Source organism: Nasonia vitripennis, chromosome 4 (genome assembly GCF_009193385.2).
Source record: "Nasonia vitripennis strain AsymCx chromosome 4, Nvit_psr_1.1, whole genome shotgun sequence".
Lineage (NCBI taxonomy): Eukaryota > Metazoa > Arthropoda > Insecta > Hymenoptera > Pteromalidae > Nasonia > Nasonia vitripennis.
In genome coordinates, this window is record NC_045760.1 from 9,422,040 (window position 1) to 9,445,685 (window position 23,646).

Below are 23,646 nucleotides of genomic sequence, written 5' to 3' on the forward strand. Positions count from 1 at the left end.
ATTTTTATGTACATCTCTTTACATACAATTAAGACTTTTGACATGTATTTAATAATAACGAGCACATATCGTCACTCTCACACATACACAGCCCAAATTCACGCACACTATCACACCTACACCTTCTTGCAAGAATTTTCATATCAACCTATAACGTGTAAGTGCGAACTGTAAATTTCACTCATGATTTTCCTTTTTTGTTCTGTCGATGTACAGGGGTGTACCTTCAAAGAGTCCGACGCTCACGCACAGTCCGACTATGTACGGTGATGCTCTCAATGCGAACCTCCAGGTAACTATCTCTATATTTCTTTGTTCATGCAGGCCAACTGGAAATGGTATAGTTGTACTCGATTTCGTTTACCTGATATATACGTCAAAATTTTCCTGTACTTCAGAAAGTGTCTATATTTTATTTTGACAAAAAAAAAATTTTTTTGTAAAGTATTAATTATAATTTTGGCGTTGCTGAACCGCGGTTAATTTTTCGTCGGTGCTCTAGTATTTCCAGGCCGCACTCGGCGAGTCGAACATGGGATTTCTGAGCAACTCCATGTGCACGTCGACGGCCACGAGTCCCGATAAGGAGCATACTATGCCACACAACGATCTAATGTGAGTATCTATATGTTGCGTTTTTTAAATTTTAACTATAATTATAACCATTATATTGTGGCCAGCGGCAAGAGCAAGTATTGTATTTCTTGTATCAAAGCGGCACTCCAAAGGTAATTTATAAACGAAATTTCTCAAACAGGTCTCCGCTGGACGACTCAGGTCTAGCGCACATAAAGCAAGAGGGTCAGAGTCCCGAGGGTGGTAAACTTTCGAGGTTGATAAAGCGCGAGTTGATGGAAGCGCCTACGGAACAGGACACGGAGGAGGAGACCGGTTGCACGGATGATCAGCGGTCCGACTATCCCGATACTCATCCCTCCCTCCATCATCATCACCACCACCACCACCATCAACAGCAGCAGCAGCAGCAACGCGAGCAACACGACGACTCGGGCCCGGACGAAGACATCGCCGAGGACCTGTCGATGGCGCCAGACATGATGGCAGCCTCGCAGGCGCCCGACGACCACTGCGACGCGTAGTCGGAGCCACTGTCAGTTGCTTGCGCTCCGGTCGTGCTGATCGACGACGACGACGACGACGAGGATGACGAGGATGAGGAGGAGGAGGAGGAGGAGGAGGAGGAGGGGATGGAGTGATCGTCGATCGCCATGGTGAGACGAAGCCTCAAGTTTTATGACGATTATTTTGAAAAACAAGATTGGTAAACTTGCGGATGACCGAACTCAGATCCTACTACTAATTTCTTCCTACGTCAGCCGAAGTCGCACTGAATCCAGAAAGCTCGTCATAAAAGTACAACACAAAATTCATTCTGTTTCAGTACTACACTAAAGCGAGCCCGAGCACACACCGCGTTGGCATTTTCCCGGCAACGAAGCGAGAGTAGAAGCACAGCGACTCTCCTTCGCCGCTTGCACACCCAGGAAGCGGGGAAGAAAAAATAAAGAAACTAAGCCCCAGCATCGCTTTCCTTGGAATATTCGTAATCGCCATATCCGTTGTATCTCAGCGACTTCAATCGAGTCGCGTGAGTCGTTAATTATTTAAGTATGTAAAGCGCGAGCAAAGTCTTCGTACATAGAATCACTATGTAGCGAAAGTACGAAGAGGAGCTGAGTGTATGAAGGAGGAATATCGCGAGACGCGCGTGCGATTCATCGATCCATATCTTTAACCAAGCAATTAAGTCGAGACAACGATGTATAGCAGAGAGAAAGAAAGAAAGAGAGAGAGAGAGAGAGAGAGAGAGAGAGAGAGAGAGAGAGAAAGAAATAGACGAAGGACACATACGCATGTAGGATACGTAATGTTTTAAGAGGAAAAAAAGTTAACAATTTTAGAAGAACCTCATTCTCGTGTATATTGCGCGTATGAACGATGTGTATAGTTAAGAAGAGAAGGTGTGTCTGGCTCACGAACGAGCACGAGCCAAGCTTTTGTCATTATATTATACATATTATATAAATGTAGTAGTGTCGTTCGCTTCTATACGATAATGAATTGTTTTCGATGTTTCTGTTTTCATTTTATATTTTATATATATATATGTGTGTGTGTGTGTGTGTGTGTGTTCGAGGCACGTATCCGACGAGAGTGCGTGAGACAGAAAGAGAGAAAGAGGTGTAAACCATTATTACGACGAGGAGGAATAATTAATAATAGCAGTAATAGTAATAATAATCATGGTAAACGATAATATTAATAATATTATAATAGCATTAACGATTATAATGGTTATATTAATGCTAATGGTAACAATGATTACGCAGTCGCGAAGCGACCTTACCAAAACCACTGTTGTGTGAGAGTCAGAGAAAGAATGCCGTGCGAATGTTTGCGAGTATATGATAATGTAAGCAAAAAAACTAAGCGCAGCGCGTGTATACCTACCGCAAGCGCGACTTGTAGATAAATGTATTTCGGTAGCGAAAAGAGAGAGGAAGGTGCCAGACGCGCGACCCGTTTGCTTTTCTCTCCTTTCGTTCGGGATCACGCGAATCCAAAGAAAAAACCATATACTTTCTGTGTTAAACGTGTAAAGAGCACGAGAATTCGGTGAATTTTTATTCGCGTTATGTAGATCTTTTGTTCCTCGCAATGAGAGAGGAACGTGTCACGTGCAACAAGGTAAGACGGTCAAGAAGAGAGGTTTTTTTAGACAAGTTTGACTGAATTTAATTAACGAGGATTTTTATGAGAGTGACACGTTGTACATATGTTTTTTGCACCGATCGGACTAGTTCTAACATCGTCTTGGTGTCGAATCTTTAGACGTATTTTTAATTTGCTTATATTGCGCATTATGATTATTATTGTTCACAATTACAATTGGTGTTTTTAGAAATTGGTAACGTGAATCTCTATTTTTGATAGAATCTAAATTGTTTTTAAGGACAAAGTATTCGTAAGTTTGCAAGTCGAAATCGACAGAATTCTGTTTAATTAAATTTGGTTCAACTTTTTCGTATACATATACTTCCGCTATTAAGTTTTTTAACAGGCGATCTTGGAATTCCTAGGTTTGACGCTTCGCTAAGCATTTTAATATTTTATATATACATGTATTGTAAATGATACATATATTACATATTAATTTTTTACTAAGTAGCTCCTATGATCTCCTGTTTCGTGAATGCATTTTACTGTGTATGTATGTAAAGCGACCCAGTCGCTAGTCAAAAGCATAACTAAGAAGGAGCAGGAAAGGAACTTTTTGTATCATATGTACAGAATTAGGTATTTATTGAATTCGCGTTAGGAGTTGTATTATGTTGCGAGAATCGATTGTTTTGCTATCAAATGCAATTTTACAATAAAACGTGAACATTTTACAATAAAACTTTACGCTTTGTGTAAGAGGTTTCACTCTTTTTTTTTACTTTAAAAAGAAAACATCCTATTGAACCTAGGAATCATCCGAATCGTTCAAAATTCGCGAAAGCGCTTTTCTCGAAAACGAATATAAAAGACACACGTTATTACGCGCGCGTTATAAATAGGCGCCTGTATAGTTCATATTACCCAAAAGCGAATGTGTAAAAGTAGCATAACACTCGTACCCACAAACATACGAAGTATGCTGGTACGAGCACGGTCTGTGGCAATGTGTAAGCAAAAAGAGAAGAAAATTTTGTCCGGGAAAGCTATGTTTCAGCGACAGGAAGGGAAAAAGATAGGCAAGCGCATAAAGGCAGGATTATTTAACTTTCAATTCAAATGAATGGTATAAAGCAAACAAAAAACTTATAATGAGTAAACTAAAAATCACTACGTATGCACCCTTACATAAATATACATATATACGTATACGTATAGGAATATAAGAAAAATTTTAGCAGCCAAGGAGGAAAATCACTCCCTCTTATCCCGCAAGGAAGATGTCACGGTAATAAAGGAAAACAAAAAAGTGTCCCCCTCTCCAAACGTAAAAAATGGTCTTGAACTCCGCCTGGCCGATGCTTTGAGAATAATGAAAATAACAAAAAACAAACTCTATATATAATAAAGTATACGCTTGCAATTGCGGTGGCCGATCACATTCCCACCGTGGGCCACTCGAATCTTTATGGTATATCAACGCACTGAGTAATGGTTACTCGAAAAAGTTCCGTCTTAGTAGATTTAAATTATTTAAACATTTTATGTGTAATTAATAAGGAATGGAATTTAAGAAAAGTTGACGTCGATTTTTAGTCAATTAATAACTTTTGTTGCATCATCATAATAATTAATATCTGATTAGAAAAATGAACATGAAAGATGAATAATGAAGGAACTTTTTGGTAACTTTTTGTTCGTGCGACAATAGCGTGAAATTTTCATTTTACCGCGCGAGTTACGTGAAAAATTTCTATAGTATAAAGAAAAAATAGGAGAAAAGAAAAGCGATCAACTCATGACAAAAATCAAATTTCTGTCACGAGTCGTTGCAGCTGGAAGAGCTAGAGATACGTGAATCGATATGAATTTAGCGGTGCGAAGTTATCCGTTTTCAATAGGACGAGAGCTGCAGAATCGCAATCAAAATTTTTTACGAACCGAACGAAATAAAAATATACGTTGTACAATCTCTCAAATTCTTGTAGTGTCGGGATCCACTATAATCAGGAGCGACGTACAAACGACGGTGTATTTGCATGAAATGTACGACTCCGTCGCGTACAATCATCGCTTCGAACGAAGAGGAATGTCGTAGTCGAAGTTGTAAAACATTCCAATTTTTGCTTCAATCCTGTGTACACGATTCGACTCTTCGATTTTTTAATGCGAATGACAAAAGTACTCTGTTATACGATATATATGTATACACACCTATATATATGCAATTATTTATTTAGTCACACATGTACGATCGCCGTTTTCTCTTGTTTACAAAATATGGACAAGACGAAACGAAGTATTTTTTCACAATCATTTGTAATTCTAGTTTATACCTTTTTATATAAACAAAAACTCTGAGGGTATAATTAAAATAGTTACATTCGCTGGCTCTATTGGTCCATGCGACTCTCGGCGGCATCTCGCTAAAGCGTTTTTCGAATTTTTTATTTTTACTGACGTTGAATTTTATTGTTGTTATTGTTAATACTGTGTAATCATTAATCTCTTACCTAATATAAATGACGATATATAAAAACTTTCGAGTCTAACGCCTGTTAGTTGGACATCTATTATATGATTTCAAGTAAATATCAAAAATTGTATATAGTCGTTCTTTCGTCATGAAGAACAATAGAGCTTACTTAATTTCTTTCGTATGTATAGTTTGAAATAAGAGATAAGAGCGAGATCCCGCTGAGAACTCGAGGTCGAGGATCTTGATGTATAATTTGAGAAAGGATCTGTCGATGTCATGCTTCGACTACGCAAAGTGTGATACTTCTATACTCTGCATCCCTCCCGAAAAACAAATTACCATTACTGCTGTAATTATATATATCATTCGGTCGAAGTACGAAAACATCTGCTAGTTTTTACAGACTCACACACGCGCTTTTAGAACAAAAAACATTGATCACGAGGTAAAAGATATAATGAAATTGATATTTTCGTGCTTTGACTTTTTCACCGCAGAAAAACAGGTTAAAACAAATGTGTAATAATAGATTATCCGTTTATACGGTGTTCGATGGATGCTGACGTGAAATCTTTTTTAACAATTCACCGGAATTTATTACATTTCATTATTTTTCTCTGATCAAAGCTATACTCTATAGCCTATTCAGTCATGTTAGCATCCATCGTCATGACGTTTTAATAAAATAGAAACAGATTAATTATGCAGGCCTTTTATGACTATCGAAGCGACAATGTGTGTGTGTGTACATCTCGAATATATAGGATCAAAGAAAGAGATTGAGAGAATGGAAAAATAAAGAGTTGAAGTGTTGAAGCTATGTTATATTGACAGTTTATGTTGTTATGAAAGCAAATCGAAGCGACGATTCAGTGCCATTTGGGCCCACTTCACGTGTATCGCAATGCTCCTACTTTTAAGTCTATGTATTGTGTAAAACGAATAATAAGGATTCGACACATAGAAGACTCATCTGTAAATAGTTAATTGACGAGGCATTAGGTATTTACCTAAATATACGATTTACGAATGACATCAGTTTTCAAATTTTCTTTCGTCCTTTCCAAAATTATCCAATTATGAGGTTGAGTATAAAATTGGACAAATAATTTACGCTTTTACGAAAGTTATTTGGGTATATGAAAGATGTTTATTGATTATTACTATATGATTTGAAACAACGTTTTCAATTCTCAATATACAAGTTGCACACATATAATTCAAGTTTGTGATTTGAAAAATATCTAAATCTACAGCATGTGATATACTACTTATTGAATACACAAGCATTATATAGCATGTTACGTTTTTTAAAAATTTTTGTGACGGCTTCTTAAAGTAAATGTTTGGATCATTTTTTGCACTCTGCATCTCATTAAATGGATTAAAAAATTATTTACTAATAATCCCTAAGAATGTAGCCATTGAGAAAGAATTTAAGTTTCCAATAAAATGTCACTAGTGTGTTTGATGTAAATTACAAAATTTTAACATTATTATAAATGTAATGTAAATGTAAATTAAATGTTTATGGATTTATATTACTCTATGCAAGATAATAGTTGTGTATTTTAACCTTCATAAAAATTAATGTTGAGTAAAGATCTTTAACTTATTCAACAAAATCAATTCAAGTAATAATGTAAAACTTAAATTTATGTCAACTTTCACGCTAATCACGTTTTAGTTCTTTTTGGTCAGTATTGCCTAAAATTCCCTCGTCGAACCACTGGCTGCACTCTGTTAGGTGGAGTGATGGAAATGTCCAGGTAATCTCCTATTGTGAACCTATGATAAGTCATGAACAATCATTAAATCAGATATGTTCATAAGTTATTGTAAGCAGTTTAATTATTAAATGCGTACCTTGCTTGTGCCAAAGTTTTGTTATCATCTGCACCTTTTTGTCCTGAACAAGTAACACCTATTTCTCGCATTCTATAACCAGAGGTTCGCACTTCTGGTGTGACTAATGAAAACTCAAAGTAAGTTCCTTTACTTCTAGCATCTGGGTTTACTTCTTTTACTAAAGCAGTGATTTCTCGTAGAGTTGCATCCATCCTAAAATTAAATATCAAGCAATCCATAAAATATTGATTTACGTATAACAGAAATCAAAATTATTTGAATTTCACACATACAAAATAGAAAACATGGGGTTTTAGAACATTCTTTGATTCAGCATGATGCTTTGAAATATTTAAGGTGCTTCTTAAGATAGGTTTTAGAAAATATTGAAATGCCATTAATTATATTTATTTCACAAAAAGTAAAAATTACAGTAATAAAGATAGTTCAATGTATAATTACCAAGTGTAAATTTGAAGCTCGTTTGAGGGAACATTACCCCTAGTATATTCACCAATGTTGTGATGCCGCCCTGTGTTGCAAAATACTCTTAAAAGAAGAGGACAGGTCTGGAAAAAAAGCAAATTAATCATTTACATAATTTTGTAATATTTAACATAAAATAATCAATTAAAACTTGCACAAGTTATGCAGAGGTTAGGTTCACGATGCGCCTGATTCACTCACCTTCTCACGGTCCACGGGTTTGTCGGGAATCTGTTTGTTGTCGTCCAGGGCCATTGATTCTGCTGCCAATGCCATTGTGATATATTTTTTAAGATAATTAAATATCTAAAATGTTAACACATGCACCCGGCGTCACTATAACTATAAGAGTTACGTTTTGGCTTTTGCGTACCTATAATACCTATTATATATGTATTTATTATATTTACAAAAGTAAAGCTAGGTCAACAACTTTTAGCGCCTCTCGTGGTGGAAATTGTTTGAGTTCGAAAACCACGCCCGGGCAGTTGGCAGCACTGCAGCACAGCAGCACTTTATTTTGGCGGGAAATTTAAATTTAATTTATTATTTTAATATCAAACAATAATGTGCCCAAAATACTTCTTTTCTAGTTAATTATGCCCATTATTAATGCAAACATAGGTAATATTCGTAAGTCCGATTTACGTTTCGAATGGACGTAATTTCGAATATCAATAATCATATGAGCACTAATAATAACAAATGCTAACGATGACAATAAAATTTATTAAAACTTATATTCGTATAATATTATTCAATTGAAGTAAACTTCAATAAATAGATTTACCGTAGAGAAGTAAATTAAAAACTGCCCCACTGAAAATTACGAATTCTCGAATAAAACATAAATAACGAGTCTGAATCATCTCTAAAATCGAAAAATTTCCTAAGCATGCATTTTCAGCTCATCGAGTCACATCTATGCATCGGAGTTCGTCACTATTATACTTATATAGGCAAAAATTCCAAGACTATTCAGTTTGAATGAAGATAAAAGCGATAACGAAAAAATCCTGTTATCTATTTACAAATGTCTGTTCGAAAATTTCCCGCTAAAGGTTACAGCTCCAATCAGCTGATCCGCGCAATAGATTATATATACCTATATATATATATCGCATGTATACACAATACACGCACACAATCATATATTTTGGAGCAAAATCAGCGCAATAAATAACTCCGCCGATAATGTAAAGCAAACATCCGAGTCACCACATAATGAGTATAGCTCACGTTCTGGAGTGTAGAGAACCAACCGAGTGTAGAGAAAATAGAATGCACTGCAGTCAACAGAGGCAACATCCTACGTTTTAAAGTTTCAAAAGATAATAAAATCTAACAATTCGAGAGGTGTCGAATCAATTGAGGTTAGAAAATTGTCTCGATACATTCCTCGAATAATCTCTCAAGTCTGAACGCCGTTTCTCCGTATAAGTACAAATATATACATATGCGCACATTCGCATATCTTGAAGAAACCGAGAGACGAGGGCTGAGAAGATAAAAGTCGACGCTAGCCTCAAAAATCATATCATGACGGAAAAGCGACGGAGAGCTGCAGCAGCTGCCTAGCAGTAGCAGTACCTACTTAGTCTTCGCTCGGTTACCAAAGCGCGAGCACATCTGCTTCTGAAATTTTTCATTTCGTATATGCGGCCTATAAGATAAATGGGATATCGGAGCTGCCCCGGCTGAGGAACTGCGGTGAGTCGCTTCACTTCTTCCCGTGTTTTCGCGAGGCACGAGAGCCAGTTTATCGGGTATAGTTTTATCGATACTTTCGTTTTTTTGCACAAACGCGAGGATGATGTAAGCGCATCTCTCGAACGAGACTGAGACGGTGTGACATTTGGCGGAGGCTGTGATATTGTTGAATGAATTTGCTTGAGGTACTGATTGTTGATTTAGTAGTCGAGCGATTGTTTGGAATCTAATCCTTGTAACAAAGTTAAGACGTTGATGCAAGAATTCATATATGGTCTTTGCATAATTTTGATATTTTATTTATTTGTGAATTCGTAGTGTAAAAGGAATGTAAAAACTGCATGTTGCACTGTGTTGATGTGCAAAATTGTCTTTTGGATAAACTCTGCTAAATATTAAAATCTGTCAAAGTTTTTATAAATAATTAGAGTTTTAACTGTTACATGAAATAAAATGAAATATTATTTGTTTCAGGTTATGAAAAACAATTGGCATATCTACATATCATTACACAGTAGGCAATTAAAATGGTAACCAGATTACCGCAAGAGTTCAGAAGATACAATAGAAATCGGAATCAATTGAGGCATATTTTTAAGGAGACCCAGCGTGTTCTCGAGGTTATAAACCTTGAGAATTTCTTTCCTGGAGGTATGCCATTAATTACTTTCAGAGGGGATTAAGAAATAATTATTATCCTCGATGCAAAGATTAATTGCAACAAACTCATTGGTTCAGCGGAATATTTTACTGAGGGGAAACGGTTGTCAAAGACATGGGTCTCGATTGAGCACACACTTGTCTTAAAACTATTATTAGACATTGATAATGATTATATATGAGCTCTGATAAATTTCTTTTATTTTATATTCTTTTTTTTTTCTCAAGGGGTGATATGCAGTAAAAATCATTTGGAAATGCATTTTTTATATACTGTTTCTTATGATGTTAAAGAATTCTTTCAGATAGAAATGCATGACTTTATTTATTGAACTAATATTATTTTAATGGAGGAAGTTGTATTTTTCCAACTTTTTAGTCTGAATTTTTCCATCTTTATTGCAGTGTAATTTCAATCCAAAAAATATTCCTATAGCCTCTTTTAATTACAGAGAACATCATCGATGAACTACTACCAACTCTGACTTTTGACAAAATCACACATATTCTTGAAAACTGTCCTGCCATTGTTATTTTTGGTCAGAACAATAAAGCTAAAGCAACCCTTGTCAATCGCATTTTATCAACTGAAGTCCTGCCAGTATGTACCGGTTCATGGCGCTGGATAAAAATTGGCTGTGGCCCAACAAATCATGTAAATCTCACACTCGGCCTCGAATACGAAGTTGTAGAAAATCTACTGGCCAACGAAAAGCCCTGGGTAACTATTCCTGCAGAAGATCTTGTAGAATCTGGAAGTGTAGATCCAAACTGTCCAACAGTGCTTGAAGTAAAGTTAAATCAGCCAACTTTGAAGGATGGTGTTCAAATTTTTGTAGTTCCAGATACAGGTAAATAAATGCCTAAAACATTAGCTTTATTAAAATTTATTAAAATATTTTTTATATATACATAATCCATAATGACTTGCAGGTGCTGTTCAAATTTTGGCCAAAGGAATATTCAAAATACTACCAATATTCCTCTACGCTTTGGGCGAACAACCTCTGTCAAACGAAAATATGGAAGAGCTTAGAAACTTGAAAGAGACCTATCCTTATAATCCGATTCTGTTTGTCTCCGCTTTGGCTCACATAAGCTTTGATAGTCTCGACAGCGACCTGAGCAGGTCAGAAACTCGTAAGTTTCAGATTAAGATCGAGTCCAGCGGATCGAGTTCCACGAAGGAGGACTCCACGAGATCTAGCTCTACTCAGGATGACTCTTTCAAATTAAACTCAGTAAGGCTGGATTCTGTAAAGGAATCTGATGATGTTGATGGTTTGAATCTGGATAAAATTAATTCGCTCGGCATGACGTGGTTGGATCAACTTACGGATCTTGGATTTATGGGAGAGAATGTGGAAGCTGATCAGACAACGTGGCTTACCAACGCTCAGTACTCACAGTCAAGCGACCTTCTGGATTCTTGCAAGAAATTAGGTATAATTTCATTCAATATGATACAAATTAATCGATTATTCTAAAAATTAGCATTGATTTTTATATATTATTCCAGATCGAATACTATATTTCGTACGAAGCTGCCTGCAAACCTACCTCGTAAATGTGAGCAACTATCTGAACGACGTTCACACTACAAGTCTTCGAAAATTCATTTTGAGCGCTTTTGACATGGCTCGTGAGATTCAGATAACGCCCAAACGCATCCAGTATGCTCAGCAAAAAGAAAATGAGCTTTATGCAAACCTCATGAAGGTTGTCAATGCGAAGCAAGAGGAGCTCACCGAACTCATACAAAATACTATTCAAGAAATGAAGGACGAAATTTTGCTAGCGCCAGACAATGCGTCGAATTTCTATCAAAACGTCCCGTTTCAGGCTGGCGAATGGTCAGCTACGGTAAGAGCGGCTACAACCGAGGTTCAGAGGATCGTGCTCACGAGGCTCGGAGAGAGGGTTGCTAAGCAGCTAGTAAATTCGGTGAACTGTTTAAGAGACACCTTCGTTGGCACGCTACAAAGGTGCCTATTAAGTTTGGAGAAGAGCTACGAACACGATACTAGTCTTACTGGTAAGTAATATTTTGAAAACAGATATTAAAGTTTATTTTCTCAGAAAATTTAAGATCGATTTATTGATTAATAATTGTTAAGTGACGAAGTTTTTTTTAATTAATAAATCTTAAACTTAACAGCCAGCGACGCTCTGAAGCAAATACTCTCTGCGGCCTATAACGTCGAGTTACACAATTCGTCGCCGTCCCTCGTACACTCGTTCCTCGAGCGGATGCGTCAGCTATTGAAATCCATGCCTCTGCCTTGGGCCCCGACGCCGATCCTTAATGCCTCCTGGAGAAGAAAAGTCACCATTGACGTCTTGAATTCTCTAAGTGCCGCTCGACTCGCGCGCACTATATCCACGCAATTTAGAGACAAGGTCAAAGCATCACACGATACCTTCCAGTCGGCTCTGAGGTCGTTGGAGAATCACTACTCGGGGAAACTTGAGAGGACAGAGGAACAGAGAATAGCCATCAGAAAGTATCACGCGCCCAGACTTGCAAAACTTGCTCTCGAGTCTACATCCATGAGCGATATGGTGAGATATTGACGTTAACTGTCTTAATTACGCTTGAGTATGAATAGAACTTTCTAACGTAGGTGTAAGCTATTAATCGATTGATAAACTGGTATCAAATAACTATCGTTTTTTTTTCTTTTTGCTAATTTATTAATGAGTAAATAAGAAATAATTATGCATCGCAATATGATAAAGGTGATAAAGCGTACTTTTTACGATCTGTTTCTTTTATTAGAAGAAGTTAAATCTTTTAATGAGAAAAAGCTCGAAAAATAATGCGTTCATTAGCTTCGTAAATATTTCAATTCAACTTGTTTTGTCTGCTATTTTATTAGTTTAGCTAGATTTTCCAACATTTGAAAATCTAAGTCAAGGAAATATCGCAATATTTTCATATCATAAAGTTGAATGGTTCGTCATGATCTGTTAAGTTAAATAATGCAGATGCATTGATGACTCAACTTCGTTTAATCATACTTCAGCTATTGAGATCATTTGCTATTTTTCGTGAAAATCAACAATAGTGATGTATTTATCATCTAATTAAGCTTATGCCTTTCTAATTGTGCTTCTAATCTTCTGAAATATGTATGGAAATCACATCTTAATACTGTGATTCAGCGTTACATGTGTTAAGTGACACTTTATTCAAAGGGGCAAAAGAGGACACATTCACGCAAAATGACCGTAACTCTTTTAAAAACGTGTAAATAAGTTTAATAATCAAATAAAATGGAAGGTTACATTAAAAGTTATGAACTCGCAGCTAGCTGCCCAGAAAACCAAATGCACCGCTCGGCGGTCTGACAAAGTCTGACCCGCTCGGAGTCGCTCGAAGAGACTTGCCGCGAGGCCGCACTAGAGCGCTACTCTCGACTACAAACGGTTGTAGTACGGCACGAGTATTATTGCATCGTAGCACTACTCTTGATCGTCACATTCGGCCAACCTCGAGGAGTTTGGTCTCCAAACTGTAGCTAATCTTTTCTTTTGAAAAATACAAATTATAAAACATATCGCATAACAATTTTTTTGTTTAATAATACATAGAATAAAATAATTGCTTGCTAAACTAAATAATTACATTACATAGTCATCAAATCGTTTCGGTTTGCGCCTCTGACGACTCGCTTTTTCCAAGGGCAATGATTTTGCGCTTGTGTTTTCGTTTTGCTGATCTGAACTAAGCTTTTCTTCTTGATTGCCTGAAATTTTGATTACATTCGTTGAACAACTCGGAATATTACTATCAATATTTACATCTGTCTCATCCGGTACATCGCTAATACTTTGCTCGCCGTCTCTATCGTCTTCAAACTTGTCAACGCTGTCTTTTTCGAAACTTGTCCAAATTTTTAACTGACTTACATTAGCTGTCGTTACGAATCCTCGATCTTGCGATTCATTTAAACGTTTGACTCTGTACGTATCACTAGGACCAACACCTACAACTACAAGCGGTCTTTTACCGAAAGGCTTTTGAAGTTTGGGTGGACGTACCAGTAGCTACAGTGTTTTGCTTCATATACACGATATCGCCAATTTTGAAAGCTGTTTTCAAATTTCGATTCTTATCGTATCGCGCTTTATATTCAGCTTGCTCTAACAAAATACGCTCGCGGAGGCGCTCCTGAAGTTCACTAGGTGTGGTATATGTTTCGCAATTTTCGGTTAATAAACGCAAATTACCATCGTTGAATCGTGGTAAATATCCCAACAACGCTTTGTATGGTTCAACACCAGTGGCTGCGCTGACAGTACAGTTAATGTCCCGCGCGATTTTCGAGATGTTGCGATCCCAATCATTCGGTTCTTTTACCGTCATTATCCATTCTCATTGCTGGAATGAGTGTCTGATTAAGCCTCTCAATTAATTAATCCGTTCGCTTGCGGATGACGACTCGAATTAAGCGTGTGTTTTATTCCCTGTTTTACGCAGAACTCTTGAAAAACGTGAGAGGTGAAACTCGTACCTCGGTCTGAAACAATTCGCCCTGGCGCTCCGTACAAATTTACAAAATCAGTGAGATGTTTAACAGTCGTAACAGCAGTAACGTTCTTAACGGGTACAATAAACACAAACTTAGTTAGATTGTCGATTAGACCAAACACATATTTATTATTTCGCGGCGTAGAAGGGAACGGTCCTACGTGAACGACATCGAATGGACGACGTCCCGGAGCAATAGGGTGTAGTTCCCCTTGACCTGTCCCTGACTTGTTCTTTGCCATTATGCACTCCAAACAATTGCGGATGTGCATGCGTACGTATCTTCTCAACCTCGGAAAATAATAATATTCTTCGATTCTTTTTGCTGTCTTTTCGATGCCAAAATGACTCCCCAAATCATGATATCTTATAACTAGCGCTTTTCGCATAGCCGCCGGTACTACATATAATTCTCGCTCTTGATTATCGCGTACAATTCTTTTATAAAGTAATACGTCTTTCAAAACAAAACTTTCTACTTGTTGCTTTTCCAATTTATCTCTTTCAAACTCACGCTTTTTCAGTATATTAATTAATTCTAAGATCGTCGAATCGGAACGTTGAAACACTAAAATCTCGCTCTCATCGGAATCTACAGTCATCGTCATCACATCAAAACAATCTGACTGACTTTCTGCTAACGGAGCTCGTGATAGAGCGTCGACGTGTTGCATGTTTTCTCCGCGCCTGTGCTTAACTTCTAGATCATACTCTGCAATCTCGCTCATCCACCTTGAGATTTGCGCGTTCTTCGTCTTCCACGCATTGAGATACACAAGACTTTGGCAATCGGTTACAACTACAAATTTCAACCCAATTAATAACGGTCTCGACCTAGCTAAAGCCCACGAAATAGCCATCAATTCCAGCTTACTCGAATGATATTTCGCTTCAACCGTGTTCGTACATCTACTTATCGCATAGACTAACCGCAGTGGCTCATGTTCCGCATCAGCTTGCAGTAGCATCGCGCCTAAACCTGCAGCTGAAGCATTTGTATGCAATTCGGTTTTCGCAGCGTTCGGCTTGTATAATTTTAACACAGGTTTCTTTACTAACGCAGATTTTATGTTTTGAAACGATTCCTCTTGCGCCTGAGCCCATACAAAAACAACATCATTTCGCAGTAAATTTGACAGGGGCTTTTTTCTCCTAGCGAAATTAGGGACGAAACGCCTAAAAAATTCCGCTAGCCCAAGAAATCGTCGAATCGCGTGTTTATCCGTCGGACGCGGAAATTGGTCGATTGCCGCAATCTTACGCTCACCGGGTCGAAGTTCACCTTCTCCAAGCATATATCCCAAAAATTCGACGCGTCTCATTCCGAATCTACACTTTTCAATATTTAGAGTTAAACCTGCGTCTTTCAGTAACTGCAATACAATCTCGAAATTTTTCAATAAATCATCCCAGTTTTCCGCGTAAACAAATATATCGTCAAAAAAATTCAAAGCTATTCCCAATTTACGGGCTTTTCCTAATACTAACTCCATCAATTTCGCGAAATAAATCGGTGCCCATGAGAGACCAAGCATCGCCGTTTCAAACTGTCCCGTTTGTGTTTCGATAATGAACGCGGTTAAAGGCTTAGCCCTTTCTGTGATTGGCATCTGCAGATAACCCATATATAAATCTCCGGTGATGAATATACGAGCTTTATGAAACTTTTCCAGAAAATCGTCGAAATTCGGAATGGGAAAATTCCTCTTACGCGACAGTTTATTTACCTTCCCGTAGTGAACAACCATTCGAGGGCTACCATCTTTCTTTCGCACAACGAAGGCTGGACTGGCGTGAGGCGAATCAGTCTCTGTTATAATACCCGCGCGCTTAAAGTCTGTGACTAACGTGTCTAGGTCATCTCGATCTCGGCTACTAAGCTTGTACGGTTGTGAAGGAACTATTTCATTACTTTCGACTTCTATATCCATGGTTAATTTGTCCGTTCTGCCTATCTCACTCAATTCTTTCGCAAAACATCGCTGATATTTATTTAAAAGTACAAGTAAAACACCCTTTTGCTCTTCCGTAATGTGTTTATCCACTACAATTTACTCCAGCGTAATCGGAGCGTACCTAGGCGTTAATTCTTTCGCGACTTCTATTCCAAACAGAGATTCACCTACAGTGTCTAACGCATCAACAGATCTACACTCATTACTAGTATTTATCACACCTACTGGCACTTTGTACGAGTCAATCTCGACATTTATAAAGTTTATTGTACCGGGTTTCAAATCGACGCATTCGAACGCATGAGCATTCGTTTTTGTCGACCTCCTTGTTTCTCCTAAGTCAACATCCGAAAACACTAAATTACCTCCAACCTTCGAATAACTTATATCTTGAGCTTCTGTGAAAGGACGTCCTAAAATTACATCATATTTCTGCGCTGTATCAGGCACGACTCTAAAAGTTACGTCGCGCGGTTTTAAATCATCTAACCGTACCATTCCTACAACTACTCCCGGGGATTCAACAGTATTACCGCCAAAACCTCTTAGAATCGAAGGCGCATTCAACATTTTGTATCCTTCACGCAAAACAATAATCGACTTAATCGTACAAACTGAAGCTCCCATATCGATAAACAACAAATTTCTTATTATCAATACTAATTTCGCGCGCAAACTTTTTCACTGATGCGTCAGAATCGGATGAATCTACTAGAGCGATATGACTAGGCGTATTTGTCGTTGATTTTTCTTCGAGCTGCGTCGCGTTATTCATACATCGAGAAGCTACATGTCCCGGACGCTTACAAAGAAAGCATGTAAACACTTGCTTCGGCTTCGAACAATTTTGCGCTAAATGCCCCGACTCACTGCAGTTGAAGCACTTCCCCGAATTAAACGCACGCTTGTCCTTCTCCGAATGGGCGCCGCTGTTGGTAGTCGCTGCTCCTCGCTCTGACGCTCTTGACGATGTTTCGCTGCTTGAGCCGTGGTCCCCCCTTCCACTCTGTTTGGCTTCTCCCGATGCGTTGTGACGATCTCGATGCTCTCCTAGACGTTCACGTCGGTTGCTGTGGATTTTCTCGACTCTCACCAAATCTTGCAGAATCTCGTCCGTCGACTCGTACTCGTGTTCAAGTGCGTAATGCGCCAAATCACGCGACCATAGGCCGGCAGCTATTTCGTCTCTAATCTTACTTACTTCTAAGTCTAAACCTTCACAAAGCCAGATTTTATCCAAGAAGTAGTGTTGTAATGTCTCGTTACGATTCTGAGAACGAGCTGCCATCACCTTCAGCTTTTCGCTCCGTGACCTCTTGTACGTAAATGCTCCTGTAAACGCTTCCTTGAATACTCCTAACGTCTTGACTGTCGATGATTTTGTCAATAACCATTTCCATGCTCCTTTCTTCAACTTCGATTTTGCGATGCTCACACAAAGTGCATCACCCCAATTATACAATGTTTTTGTATTCTCCAACTCGTTGATCCACGCTTTCGACTTTTCCGGGCCTTCATTTTCGAAGAAGTCTCTGATTATATGGTGCGCATTTGAAGCCGAGAAAATTTGGGCTTGATCCTGTCCTCCATTCAATGGCAAATTCTCAACAATACGCGATTGCATTGCCATCGCTTAGGTAAGCGACGCGATTGCCTGCGCCAAAAGGTCATTCTGAGAATCCGCTGAACCTGGCGTCGATCCTCGATGCTCCCTTTCCAACTCCTCAATCTTTCGCTTGAGGTCGAGCGCTGTTTTTTCTGCCTGTAGACGCTCTCTTGCCGTCGAGCCTTTTGTCTCTCGATCTCTTGCAATGCTGCCTCTAAATTCTTCTCAGACATCGTTTCTCCCAAATCGGATATCAAATTGTTCTCAATCACAAATTGTTCAAACTCATCCAACCCCTTTGACATAAATCCACACTTTTACAGTACACAAAACGTTCAGTCTACTGTCCACTCTCTGACACACTACCGGTCTATCCCACTTCTGAATTGTTAAGTGACCTATTCAAAGGGGCAAAAGAGGACACATTCACGCAAAATGACCGTAACTCTTTTAAAAACGTGTAAATAAGTTTAATAATCAAATAAAATGGAAGGTTACATTAAAAGTTATGAACTCGCAGCTAGCTGCCCAGAAAACCAAATGCACCGCTCGGCGGTCTGACAAAGTCTGACCCGCTCGGAGTCGCTCGAAGAGACTTGCCGCGAGGCCGCACTAGAGCGCTACTCTCGACTACAAACGGTTGTAGTACGGCACGAGTATTATTGCATCGTAGCACTACTCTTGATCGTCACACGTGTTTGAATACAGTTATCAACCAATCGTTATTGGTCTGTAAATAAAACAAAATATGGGAATCATTGATTAAAATAAAATACATTTTTAGGTGAGGTTCGGTATCCCACATCAAGGCAAAGAGATCGGCCGAGGTCAGTACGGAGTTGTGTTCGCTTGCGACGGCTGGGGCGGCGCGCCCGGACCATGTGCTGTTAAATCCGTAGTACCGCCTGACGAGAAACACTGGAACGATCTCGCCATGGAATTTTACTACACGCGCTCTATTCCTAATCATAAACGTATCGTCAAACTACGAGGCTCGGTGATAGATCATACCTACGGCGGAGGATACGGACTCGGAGCTGCTGTTCTCCTTATCACCGATCGCATGAGTCGAGATCTTTATTGCGGCATAAGGTCAGGGTTGGAGTGGCTTGTGCGTATACAGATCGCTATTGATGTGCTCGAAGGCATCAGGTATCTTCATTCTCAGGTAAATTAAAGTGAATAATATAGTGTTGAACCACCCGGTGTAACGATCATATGTAAAGATGAATCTTCTTTTTTAGGGGCTTGTTCATAGAGATATAAAGCTTAAGAATGTATTATTGGATCCGGAGAACCGCGCAAAACTTACTGATCTTGGTTTCTGCATAACCGAGGCTATGATGTCAGGAAGTATTGTTGGTACACCAGTTCACATGGCTCCGGAACTCTTATCGGGTCATTATGACAGTAGTGTTGACGTCTATGCATTTGGTATACTATTCTGGTACATTTGTGCCGGTCACGTCAGATTGCCTTATGCCTTCGAGCAGTTTCACAATAAAGAGCAACTGTGGACGAGCGTCAGAAAAGGTTTAGTGTATTTCATTGAAAATAATCGATAAATAGGAGTATTTTTTTTAAAGAATTTTTTAAATTTATATTTCAGGTATCAGGCCGGAACGCCTGATAGTTTTCGATGACGAATGCTGGAATCTAATGGAACAATGCTGGGCGGGAGAACCGTCTCGCCGACCTCTACTCGGTGCCATTCTTCCGGTGCTTGAATCGATTCAAGCTAAAGCCGAGAATGGCTACCGCAAGTCTCCTGAGTCGCAATCGTCCGAGTCTGAGCCAAGGTCGACGTCGCCGGTTGAACAGCGACAGTCGCGGAAGACAACTGCAGTTGAAACAAAGGATAACATGATCAACGGAAAATCTCCTCGTCTCAATAACAACTACAACAACAACAACGCCCTGGCTCTACTGGAACCCAACAACCAGAGGGGTGAAGTAGCAAGTCCGATCTTCGTCCCGAGTAGGCGCAAAAAGCATCATAACGCTGTTATTTTTCGTACCCCAAAGCACCCGAGCTTTCCCATGACTAACTTTTTTCACACGAGCGCTTGCTCAAACCTGTACATACAGATGCACGAATTCTGACTGACTCCACTGACTTTTTGTTACTATTTTGCTCTCTAATTACTTGTTTATCCCTTTTTTATCCGCGTTTATCAAGATACTGGGATGAGAAGCTTAAAAACGCACGCTTGCCTATTTTGCATATAGCTTCGCGGATTATATTTTACAATTGCATAATAATTTATAACTACAAATTATTAAAAAAAAAAATTAATTTTCGCAATCTTGCAGAAGGAGAAATAATTAACGTATAACAATTAGATATTTCGTTTTACACTGCGATAATCCAAGTGTCGGTAAAGTAGAGTACCGAATAAAATAAAAAAGTCAGATCGCATAAAAGAAAGTTTTGATTTGAATTTGCTCAAAATACTATATTTGTATAATCTAATCTCTAAATAGTACAGATTCTTCTTCTGCAAAAATTCGTAAAAATAACGTGCAAAAAATAATTAATTTTTTCACAAACTTAAAACATTCCAGTGTTTAAATTTTTAAATGTGTTTACAAAAATCAGAATGCTTTATAACTTTTTTATGTGTGTATAGTTTCTTTTTTATTTAAATTTGTAATGCATAATATTTAGTCTACTAATGATTGAGCATTATACCAGTATGATTACTTTTATGTTATAACTGACATTAATTGACCATCGTTCATGAATAGAAAAACTGATTAATTTATTTATCACACTTTGAAATTATATTCATAACGTTTAATACTCGAAGTTGCTCAATCAATCGTAGGTATATTTTAATTTTCCAAGCTTTATTGTTTTTCAATTTCATGTGCCATATGTATTGTACAATGTACAGCTATCAGTATTAATTGCACTGCAGCATTCCTTTGCAAATTGATACAAACACATTCATTTAAACTATTGTGTACAAATATTATTATACAGTAGTATTTGATGTTTTGCCATGATTATAAACTTTATTGTAAAGACTTAGATTACTTAAAAAAATATCGATGTCAAGTAATACAATAAAAATGTTATACAAATGCAAAACACATCGATATTTTTTCTCTGACGAAAAATTTTTACGTGGCGGTGCTTACTGAAATACTAATGGACGACTATGAAAGCGAGAGGCAAGCGCTAACTTAATTGTACATTTAATATATATATATATACAAACCTGTGTTATGAAACGTAATAAAAATGTTTAATCAGTTTTTGTACTCGCTGTTCGTCCATCGTATTCCTTCCTATTTTGCTTTTGCATGTATTAGTTTAGATATTACTTAGTAATTAATATTTTTATAAATATTTAAAACTCGACTTGTATTTTGAATATTTTTAATATAAGCTTATTTTTGGACAATAATTTGTAGTAAACTACTAAGTGTAAGTATATAACTTAGAAATGTTTTGCTTGTAATCGGTTATTCTGTTGCATGTTTCTTGCTTTCTTTGTTTGTATAAATATTAAATGAAAAAAAGGTTACCCAAAACTAAGTTTTATATACACATTATTTTAACATAAAATACATTTTTAAAATTTTCTATTTCAGATCACAAGAAACCGACTGCAAGGGAAAATAATCACTATTAACAATTTGAGAACTTATAGTTGACAACTAATGAACATCATTTTGTATGTCCATTACACAATGAAACTTCCAAAATGACTTTTTTGTATATAGAAATAGAAATGTAGAAGTATCTCTATCACAAAGTGCTTTAAGTAAAATTAGGTTTAGGTTTCCAATTATTATAACTTTTATATCAATTCCCAAATAGTTATTCAGACATTACTTGCATACACTTATGAGTATTGTAGAAAATAAAATAAGATCAATTATGAAATTATGCATAATCATGCATAGAACTGTGATAGCTCAATCAGATTACCAATCAGTATGAGCCAAAAAAGTTAACCAATTATTAATTTTGTCTACTATAGAGGACTGATTAGAGTAGCTTAGAAGAAAGTATATTTTTTTTATATCTATTATAGGTCTCAAAATCTATGTAATTAATAAAATAGTTTTTTTTTATAAAACATTCTTTTTCTACTATATACAGATTCGCATATATATTTAACAATATTTTTGCATTATTATAACCATTACATTAAAATATCTAAATTAGTTTTTGCTTTTTCCAAATCATGTAGAAATTTGTAAAACTGATTTAAATTCATTTCTGTGAAAATAGATTTTGTATTACCATCATCATCATAAAGAACTTTTAATTGTAGAAAGTTTTTTCCAACTTCATCTGTTCCACTACTCGCTACTGTTACTGAAACATAATGTAATCACAACTCATTTAATTAAAATACTTCATTAAACATAACTTCAATTGATTTATTATGTATATAAGTATACTTGAATATAATATCTTTTGTTTGTATGATTGGTTATAATAAAAAAGAACAGTGTTTATTCTTTCTTTTTTATGATCATTTTATTATATAGTTTATGATTTATTTGTTATCCTATCAGAATCCTATATCTTATTAATAACCATTTATTTTAAGTGCATATTAATGAGAAAATAAAATTTTAAAATAATGATAAGAAACTTCTAATATGATAGTAAACTATGTGAAAAAAAAATGTTTTTAAAAGCCCAGTAAATAACGATATAATATTTATTTTTAGACTATGAAATACTGAAGTACAGAATGTGGAAAAAAATTACTTGCATACCTCCAAAACGCCAGGAAACATCTACAATTTTATTGAGTGGTATATCCTCCATTTTGCGCCAGTAATTGTAACTTTTCACTATACTCTATGCTACGTACTCAGCAACATTGATACGTTCAATCTCTTTAAAAAATCATAACTAAGTATACCTAAAATAATATATGGTTTTTTGGCTGCTTGACATTCACAAATGTTTATCTTATAGTTATTCAGATTTGAGGTTATATTTACAACACCCCGACGAACCCCCCCTGCCCCAGCCTATAAAAGTATATTTTTTCTAATAATAAAAATACTGACCGATGTATTTTAATTAGCTCTATCCAAAAACATCGCCAGATTAAACTGCTCCACCTTATATTTCTAATGAAAAATCAATAAAGATTTGGGAAAAAAAATAAATTATCTTAATTTTGATACAGCCATATCTTTTTAAATAAACAATATTTCAAACTGCTCCAAACTGCTCTACATCCATATAATACTGCTCCATAGTAATTTTTAACGGCTCCGCTATAGTTAACTGCAAAATAAGTAAAATTCATTTTGTCAGAAATGAGCTGACTGAAGCTCGTAGCGCGCAGGCGCGGATCTCATTCATTGCCGTATTACCGGGATAAAGTTTAAATTAAGGTAAAGAATTCATTTGTTACAAACTAAGTTTCTAACGAAATAAATTTTTTTATTATTATTTATTGCCAATGGTGTTTAATGAAAACGTATTTTATTTTAGATTCTGCCTTAGGTGCCACTGTATTAACTATAAGAAGGAGATTTTTAGTCAAATAATCTGTGATAATCTAAGAAATAGCGATGGTAGTTTTATAATACTTCTTATAGTTAATACAGTGGCACCTAAGGCAGAATCTAAAATAAAATACGTTTTCATTAAACACCATTGGCAATAAATAATAATAAAAAAATTTATTTCGTTAGAAACTTAGTT

General features: G+C 36.8%; 4 protein-coding genes across 32 annotated transcripts in view; 2 read left to right on the forward strand and 2 right to left on the reverse strand.

Moving 5' to 3' along the window:
* LOC100115252 (forkhead box protein P1) overlaps window positions 1-6,191 on the forward strand; it is a 221,518-nt gene extending 215,327 nt beyond the window's left edge. For 23 of the 26 annotated variants that reach the window (XM_031929092.2, XM_031929089.2, XM_031929090.2 and 20 more), the window contains 4 exons: window positions 217-292; window positions 503-615; window positions 758-1,232; window positions 1,403-6,191. In XM_031929092.2, the coding sequence (XP_031784952.1) occupies window positions 217-292; window positions 503-615; window positions 758-1,100 (532 nt within the window). In that variant the 3' untranslated portion in view covers window positions 1,101-1,232; window positions 1,403-6,191. The remainder of the gene's footprint in view (window positions 1-216; window positions 293-502; window positions 616-757; window positions 1,233-1,402) is intronic. The other 3 variants (XM_032599180.1, XM_032599181.1, XM_032599179.1) reach the window with 3 other exon arrangements.
* A 97-nt stretch (window positions 6,192-6,288) lies between these two features.
* On the reverse strand, window positions 6,289-9,327 carry LOC100115289 (histone deacetylase complex subunit SAP18). Its single transcript, XM_003425592.4, has 4 exons — window positions 7,694-9,327; window positions 7,469-7,575; window positions 7,025-7,219; window positions 6,289-6,946 (listed from the first exon to the last, which is right to left on the reverse strand). The coding sequence occupies exons 1-4, from the start codon at window positions 7,766-7,768 to the stop codon at window positions 6,856-6,858; spliced, it is 468 nt and encodes a 155-aa protein (XP_003425640.1). The 5' UTR covers window positions 7,769-9,327; the 3' UTR covers window positions 6,289-6,855.
* LOC100115320 (dual serine/threonine and tyrosine protein kinase) lies at window positions 8,844-22,436 on the forward strand. Of its 4 annotated transcripts, none has more exons than XM_003425591.5 (10): window positions 8,844-9,202; window positions 9,677-9,853; window positions 10,315-10,713; window positions 10,796-11,305; window positions 11,382-11,897; window positions 12,021-12,424; window positions 18,742-19,125; window positions 19,202-19,490; window positions 19,567-19,935; window positions 21,558-22,436. In XM_003425591.5, exons 2-10 carry the CDS (start codon window positions 9,730-9,732, stop codon window positions 21,596-21,598), a joined length of 3,036 nt encoding a protein of 1,011 aa, XP_003425639.1. In that variant the 5' UTR covers window positions 8,844-9,202; window positions 9,677-9,729; the 3' UTR covers window positions 21,599-22,436. The 4 variants fall into 4 exon arrangements, with proteins under 4 accessions (XP_003425639.1, XP_031784935.1, XP_008203256.1 ...); XM_031929075.2 differs by having other exon boundaries at window positions 19,567-19,905; XM_008205034.4 differs by lacking the exon at window positions 21,558-22,436 and having other exon boundaries at window positions 19,567-21,224.
* LOC100678145 (COMM domain-containing protein 7) lies at window positions 20,569-23,261 on the reverse strand. Its single transcript, XM_008205037.4, has 2 exons — window positions 22,701-23,261; window positions 20,569-22,290 (listed from the first exon to the last, which is right to left on the reverse strand). The coding sequence occupies exons 1-2, from the start codon at window positions 22,750-22,752 to the stop codon at window positions 22,115-22,117; spliced, it is 228 nt and encodes a 75-aa protein (XP_008203259.1). The 5' UTR covers window positions 22,753-23,261; the 3' UTR covers window positions 20,569-22,114.
* Between the last annotated feature and the right edge of the window lie 385 nt (window positions 23,262-23,646).